Source organism: Vicia villosa, linkage group LG1, assembly GCF_029867415.1.
Source record: "Vicia villosa cultivar HV-30 ecotype Madison, WI linkage group LG1, Vvil1.0, whole genome shotgun sequence".
NCBI classification, from domain to species: domain Eukaryota; kingdom Viridiplantae; phylum Streptophyta; class Magnoliopsida; order Fabales; family Fabaceae; genus Vicia; species Vicia villosa.
The window spans coordinates 218,375,686-218,384,298 of record NC_081180.1 but is presented as its reverse complement, the minus strand read 5'-3'; the positions used below and the strand labels follow the sequence as shown (position 1 = coordinate 218,384,298).

The 8,613-nt window shown below is 36.0% G+C and overlaps 1 protein-coding gene across 1 annotated transcript; it reads right to left on the bottom strand.

Annotated features, from left to right (window-relative positions):
* Window positions 1-2,314: 2,314 nt before the first annotated feature.
* Window positions 2,315-2,803, bottom strand: LOC131595029 (secreted RxLR effector protein 161-like). Its single transcript, XM_058867249.1, has one exon. It carries the CDS (start codon window positions 2,801-2,803, stop codon window positions 2,315-2,317), a length of 489 nt encoding a protein of 162 aa, XP_058723232.1.
* Between the last annotated feature and the right edge of the window lie 5,810 nt (window positions 2,804-8,613).

The window sequence follows — 8,613 nt, the reverse complement described above, 5'->3', positions numbered from 1 at the left end:
AGGAATTTCGACTATACTTTGACCATAGTTGACTTTTAAGTCAAACTGATCGATTGTTGAGCATTTGAGCATTTGATTGAGCAATCTTGTAAACTGAGGCTTGAAACTTGTCATGGGGATGATTTGAATCCTAAGAGATCATATGAAGCTTACTTGAGGCCTTGATACATCCTTTCTCCTTAGCAAGTCCAAAACCCTAATTTGAGGACTCTTTGATTAGGGGAGTGTGCATTCAGTCAAGTCTTGAGCTTTTGATACTTGTATGAGCTTGAAAGTAAAAATGTGATGGGAAAATTTTGGGGTATGACACTATGTAAAAAATATTGCACTACACGTGACTTCATCTACACATTTTAATTTCTCCTTATAGAATTTTTCACTCTAAAATTTGGGAAGTTATCTTTCAAATTCTGGTTGTTATATCAAATTTAATTTAATGGTGTTTAGATTATACAAATAAAAAATAAAACAAGGAGTCAAACATTTTGCAAAAGAACTTATATGTTATAGGTCGGTTAATTATATTACCGATTTACAAAATTTCTTTCTAGGTTCGTTCAAACATATGACTTAACAACTCAAATCTTGTTAAATTGCCTACTATTTAGTCGTTTAGCATGTCAACTCTATCGACTCAACTAGTACGTTTTGTAGTATTTGTAAATAAAATTATATATACAAATTCCGAACAACATTAAGAACAATTATAAAAAGTTGATGTATTATTAATACTGACTTAATTAATATATGAGGTTTCAAAGATTTTAAACAATAATAGGGGAATATTGGTTTGCATCTTATTGAGAAAGTAAAACTTGCCACATTATGAGATCTTCAATTTTTTTCTTTTTTGACCGTGCATTTTAACATTCAAATTAACGGCTTCTCTTCGCTCCAACATGGGTGTATCAAACATTTTCCTATCAATTTTGAGATATATTTGTTTTTGCCACATTATCGCTACATCTGGCTTAAATAAATCTTTTCGAATATTTGAATTTACAACGACGGTATTGAATTCACTTTTAACTAAAAAATAATAAAATGTGAATTCTTATCTACCAAATTTAAAAAGTTGGGTAAAGTTACATTTAGTGTAAAATATCTTGAAAATAACAAATAATTATACTATTTTATAATTAATTAAATATGTTAAAATTAATGGGATATTTTGATTGGTTGAAGATACACTATCCAACTTTTGGTGATGGGTAGAGAAGTTGTCCCCATAATAAAATTGATAGAAATTAAGAACCTGGCGGGATCTGCAAACATCCTTGTTTGTCGTATAAGGATAATCATCTTGTGTTGCAACCCCTTTGTTTCCTATTACCCAATCGAATGCATCACTCACAGATCCTCCACTATAACCTCTGTTTGGTACACAATCTAGAAGCTCTTTCTCTGAGAGGCTTATAAGCTTCCCTGTCTTTATTGCAACAATTCCTTCTATGGCCCCTACAGTTGTGAATGCCCAGCAATAACCTAAGGGAGTATAATTTTTTATGTGAGAGTAGAATCCGATATGAATTACGAAAACACAAATGTATCTAACACAACAAACTTACCACAATTGCCTTGATGCTTAACAGGAGTGACAACTCCTTTCAACCTCCAGTCCAAGGATGAAGGTGGATCACTAGATGTTGAGTCATGAACAACTTCATCGTTCACAATATCCATGGTGTTAGTTTTTGTTAGTGGTTGATTAGTTGATAGTTGATAAAAGATAGTTTTAGCTAGAGAGTTGTTTAGAAAGAAGGCTATTTCATTGATTTCTTGGATGATAGTTTACAGTGTAGCAATTGCCTATTTATAGGCTCAAGTCACCAACCTCTCAATGGCGGTGAATGTTTCTACATTACGTACATTAGTTCTTTCTAGAGTTTTCATGATATGTTATTATCATGATAAATCTATATTCTTCTATATTTTCCATACACTTATATATCTAGATTGTTCTACCATATTCATACAACTTATAGTTCTAGGATGTTCTATATTTTCATACATATTATATTTAAGAATACTCTAGAAATTTGTAGAAACTTCAATACTCCTCCTTGATACAAATTTCTTTGACTCCAAGCATAGCTCGTAGATCTTCAAATCTTGGTCTCGACAACGCTTTCGTGAATATGTCTGCAATTTGATCTTTTGTCCTGCAGTAGTCGAGTCTGATCTCTTTAGTTGCTTCAACTTCTCTGATAAAGTGATACTTGATTGCTATGTGTTTTGTTCTACTATGATGCACTGGATTTTTCGCCATTGCAATTGCTAATTTTTTGTAACAGTTGATCTCAGTAGGCTCATCTTATTTTTCTCCCATGTCTTCAAGTATCCTGCGAAGCCATATAGCTTGACTCATTGCTTCAGCAGCTGCCACGTACTCTGCTTCTGCTGTTGATTGTGCAACCGTAGCTTGCTTCTTTGAGGCCCAAGAAAATATTCCTGATCCTAGAGAGGTGCTCTTCATGTCATCTAGCGAACCTGCCCAATCACCGTCGATGTAGCCAAGTAATTCTGAGTTTGTTTTGGTAGTGTACCATAGGCCGAACTCTTCTGTTCCTTGTAGATACCTCAAAATCTTTTTTCCTTCTCCAAAGTGTATTTGACTTGGGCTTTGCATGAATCTTGATAGAAGACTTGTAGCATACATTATGTCTGGTTGTGTAGCTGTTAAATATAGAAGACTTCCGATTAGACTTATGTATTTTGATGCATCAGCTTCTGGTGCTCCATCATTCTTCTGTAGTTTCTCATTTGTTATGAGTGGAGTAGCGGCAGGTTTGCAACCGTACATCTTGAATTTCTTAAGTAAGCCTTCTGTGTATTTCTTTTGCGAGATGAATATCCCTTCATTTCTCTAACTTACCTCTATACCGGGGAAGTAACTCATCAAACCAAGGTCGGTCATCTCAAAGGTCTTCATCATGTCTTCTTTAAACTTCATCATCATCTCAGTATTTTTTCTCGTGTATATAAGGTCATCTACATATAGAGAGAGTAAGAGAGTGTACTGACCTTGGGACTTGATGTAAAGTGTAGGCTCAATCTTGCTCCTCCTGAATCCTAGATCCATAAAATACTGATCAATTTTGCTATACCATGCTCTAGGTGCTTTCTTTAAACCTTAGAGTGCTTTTCTTAGTCTTAACACTTTGCTTTCTTCACCTTCGAATATGAAACCTTGTGGCTGCTCCACATAGATCTCTTCTTCAAGTACGCCATTAAGGAAGGCAGATTTGACATCTAGTTGATGGATACTCCATCCTTTTTGTGCCGCAAGAGCTATTAGAGCTCTTATGGTATCAAGACGAGCTACTGGTGCAAATGTCTCATTGTAGTCAATCCCAGGTTGTTGTGAGTAACCCTTAGCTACTAGCCTCTCCTTGTATTTCTGTATGGTGGCATTAGGGTTGAGCTTTGTCTTATAGACCCACTTAACCCCAATGACATCTTTTCCATGGGGACGATTTACTAACTCCCATGCGTTGTTTTTTGATCGCGACTTTACGTGTCTATTAATCGGGATAACTGCAAGTGCACAGTCGTGTCGTGTAGTTTTAAAAGATATCGAATCCACAGGGACTATAAATCGATCTACCGTTATCCAAAATTACTATGTAAAGCTAAGGCTAATAAATATTTTGGTTGTTTTCTAAAGGGAAAATTAAAATCTTAATTCTAAGAATATAATAATAAACGGATATCAGTATGTATTTCGTCTAACTTAGGTGATCCGAAGTTCCATTGGCTATGGTTCTCATTCAATTAAAATTCTCTATTAACTATGTCATTTAAAAGTCCTCCTCTCAAACTCTCGCTCTGTTGATTTAGACTACTATCTTAACTCATAATGTACGCTCTTGTCATCCCATTAGATTTAGAAAAGCTTTTTGAAAACATCACAATTGATAAAATGCTCATTTCATGAAGAGGTTACCTACTTAAATCTCCTAGTCTCAAATTCTCGCTCTGTTGACTCGGATCATGCTAGTATTCCCTAATGTACGCTCTCGCTGTTCCGCGTCGGGTTTAAAAACAGTTTTTGAAAATAAATAAATTCTAATTAGTCTTAATATGTTTTCTCCATCCTTAAAACTAATGTTTTATGTCTACTATCCAGTTAAAGATCTCAAACTCTCTCTCTGTTGATCTTAACCTTTATCAGTTCTAAAATCTCAAACTCTCGCTCTGTTGATTTTAGAACTTTAGCAAATTAAATAAGACACAAAACCAAAAACGAGTGATTTTTAATAAAACATATTTAAGCCAACTTATTTCGGATCCCTACGGTTAATTTAATTTACATACCGACATCTGAATAAACTAGCCAGACATACTTAAAGAAACAAACATGAAATTATAATTTTTAAACATGAAATTATAATTATTAAACATGAAATTATAATTATTAACCATGAACATATGCGTATTTAGATTTGTAATGATAAAACAATATTATAAGAACAAGAAACTAAAATAATTGCAAATAAATAAACCTGGAAGTAAAGCAGACGAAACAAACTTGAATAAAATTACGAACAAAACGAATCTTGAAACTTGAATAAAGCTTTGAAATAATATCGGCAAGATTGTGATCCAAGAGTACATAAATTGTAGGCCTAAAACTAATGGTGTGGTAATTCCTCAATGTGGGAAACTACCACTTTTACAAAATGATAATTTATGCCTAAAACTATGAATAGCGCTTCCGCGCCTAAAACTTGGATACTTTGAAATGAATGCTCAGACTCTTTTTGTAGTGAATGGCAGTGGAAGTTACTTTCAGCATCATGTGAGAAGTAGTGGAGATAGTGGATATCATGGTGTGGGAAGTTGAGAAAATATAGGAAGACTTGGAATTGTCCACTAAATTAATGGAGAAAGTGGCGGAGGCCACGTGCTTTTGGAGACGGGTGTCTCTTAGTGGGCTTGGAGCTTGGAGACGGGTGTCTCCATTATTGGAGACGTGGTAGTGGACCGGAGACGGGCGTCTTCCACCTGGTGTGGGCCTTGGAGACGGGCGTATCCACTATTTTCGTGGACTGGGACTTTTCATTCTTTATTTCTTTTCTTCTTCTTACCTCCCATCTCACTATTTGTACTTTTTGAATCCATTTCTTCTCAATTTCTTCTCCTTTTGTCAAATACTTCGTGCATGAACAAAATACCTGAAACAATAGAAATACCAACATAATGCTAAAATAAAGTAACTTAATTAAATTAAAATAGGGAAATAATCTGTATAAATTATGCCAAATATGTGATACATTTTGGCATTATCAAATACACCCACACTTAAACCATTGCTTGTCCTCAAGCAATCAACCAAGACGGTAAAAGAAAATGATTAAGCATATATTTTTTTAAAACAAAGGCACGACACGACTCCTAATCATACGTGGATGCGAGGCTAATGTTAGATCGATAGGTACTAGATATTCAAAACCAAGGACACCGTAACTACACAATATTCAAAAACTACCTCCTAATACAAACCAATTCGAATCATGCCATTATCACTCAACCTATATCTCATGTTTTTCTTTCACTCTTTTCATTCAAGAGCAATCACATTAAGCCCGTTATCCGTACACGCACATAGTAGGGGAAATCGGTTAGCGACTATGATCCTTTTTCTTTAGCACGGGGTTCTGGTTTTTAAGCGGTGCAACCCCTTTTTTCCTAATTGCGGTTGCGGGGGATCGGACCGTAGTCCGCCCTACCAAGTCCAGTACTAGTGACCTCTGGGCCAACCAACAGTTGGTGCTTATTATTAAATCCTTATTGGCTTAACAACCGTTGGGCTAAATGACCGGGTGAGGGTCACCTAACTTAGAAGGTTATTTTTCAATCAAATCATTTATTTATTAAAAACAGGATCATTCACTTATATTCATCGACTCCCTACGTAGTTTGTGCTTAAGATGGTGTTGACTGCTAATATAAACTACTTAAGAGCTACTTTAAAAACCTGAGCCTAAGGTCTTGGCATAATGGGTACTCAAATTGACATCACATAATTAGGGGGTTTAGGGTGTCGGGACGGTATCGATGTCGTTGAAACATCTCCAAGTTTTTCTAACAAAGCCTAAAGTGTGACAACCTCTATACTTTCAGAGTGTGTGCGCCATGCGTCTAAAAGAAAATTCTTGTTGGAGGTTAAAATTTTAAAATTTCGGGGAAATTCAATAGCAACAGAAAATCACAAAGACTCGACAATATAACTAGAATACAATAAATAAAGCAATAAATGAAAGCGGTAAAGCTTCTCCCCCACACTTAAACGAAACATTGTCCTCAATGTTTTGTGAAAAGGTGGAAAAAGAAAGACAGAACCTATATGGATGCTATTGGCGGGCTATAATGACCAAATCCGCTCCGCGTCTGAAGGAAATACCTTCTGCTATCAAACTCATCAATTGTGTCACCACCACAAGCAACACTCGTAAGAATGTGTGTGGAGACCCACTCATCTTTGAGATGGTCGTCTATAGATTTTTAACCTAGATATTGTTGAGACGTGACAAGTAATCCATATCTTTATTATCGTAAGTTAAAACAATAAAAGGAAAACATTAAATAGTAAGCTCGTGGGTTGCCTCCCACGCAGCGCTTTGTTTAACGTCGATAGCTCGACGGCTTAAGAGTACAAGCACTCAAGGTGGTTCTCTCGAGAGTGACTCCTCGGTTGAACTTTTATCAAATGTCGTTTTCTATGGCCACTTATCAAGCCATCTCACATACCCCTCACCTTTTCTTTTCTTACTTCTGTGGGGTGGTTCATTCTTCAGAACTCGTGGTGGTGGTTATGGATCTATCTTAAGTATGAGCTTTTCAAGTTTGGGCTAAGTGATATTATCCACCACCTCAAAGGTTAACCTTACCCTCTTAGCACTAATGATCTCCTTAGTTTCCTGGTCCTCTAAATTTCTCTTTTTATGCAATACTTCAAACAAGGGTGCATTAGTGTGGATATTCTCCAATATATCCACATACGTTTTGGATTGGGAGTCTACATTAGCTTCCACAAAACTTTGTGGGGAAGGAATCGGTGGGGTATAGGGAGTAGGAATAATAATAATAGGTGTTTCCCTCTCTACCTCTTCTACAACCTCCCTTTCAGTTTGTGTTGGTGGATTTTTCTCAATCTCCACTCTTTTCTCACTAGAACTCTTCTCAACCACATCATCACTCTCCTCAATCTTATAATCACTCTCCTCAATCTCATTATCACTCTCCTCAGGAATTTCAATTTGTTTTTCACTAATGGTTGTGTCAACATCCACATGCTCCTCAAGGAAGGGTCCTAGAAGTTTTTGTTCAAGTTGGGAGATTTGAGTCTCTCATGCCATGTTGTCGATCGCTAGTGACTCAACCATAGTGGTCAGTTTCCTAAGGGTTTCGTTGTTTTGAAGACTTTGTTTGATAAACTCTTGGTTTTGAATGGTTTGTGTCTCTACAAAGTGCTCCATCATGGCTTCTAATCTAGAGTGAGTTAGCGTCTCATCAGGATCCTCCATTGATGTTTCGAAGTTAAAATTATGGGATTCTTGAGGTTCTTCAAAGGGAGTTAGCATTGCGTTTTGTGTTTCCTTAAAGTGCTTCGTCTTCATAGATTCTAGCCTAGAGAGAGTTTGTGCTTCAATGAATTCGTCCATTAAGATTTCGAGGTTGGATTTATGATAATCTTGTGACTCCTGAAAATGGTGGGCGTGGTGATCGTAGAGGAAATTTGGTTGATGATAAGTTTGTGTTGTATTGAAATCCTCTACTAATGCTTCGAGGTTAGAATCATAGGATTCTTGTGGTTCCTCAAAATATTGGTTGTGGTGATCGTAGAAGAAATTCGGTTGAGGATAGGTTTGGTTGGAATTATAAAATTCTTGCGACTCCTCAAAATGTTGGGATTGGTAGTTGGAGAGGTAATTCGGGTGAGAATGAGTTTGTGACGCATTGAAATTTTCCAACAGTATTTCGAGGTTGGATTTATGAGATTCTTGGTATCCCTTGAAATACTGTTATTGGGAGTTGTAGAAAAAGTTTGGGTGATACATTGTAACTAATAAAAAAATAAAAATAAAAATGCCTTAGTCTCTACTCCGTAACTAAAAGAGTTATGATATCGACTTAAATAGTCCCCGACAACGGCGCCAAAAACTTGATCGCGACTTTACGTGTCTATTAGTCGGGATAACTGCAAGTGCACAATCGTGTCGTGTAGTTTTAAAAGATATTGAATCCACAGGGACTATAAATCGATCTACTGTTATTCAAAGTGACTATGTAAAGCTAAAGCTAATGAATTATTTGGTTGTTTTCTAAAGGGAAAATTAAAATCTTAAGTCTAAGAATATAATAAAAAACGGATATCAGTATGTCTTTCGTCTAACTTAGGTGATCCGAAGTTCCAATGGCTATGGTTCTCATTCAATTAAAAATCTCTATTAACTATGTCATTTAAAAGTCCTCCTCTCAAACTCTCGCTCTGTTGATTTAGACTACTATCCTAACTCATAATGTACGCTCTCGCCATCCTATTAGATTTAGAAAAGCTTTTTGAAAACATTACAATTGATAAAAAGCTCATTTCATGAAGAGGTTACC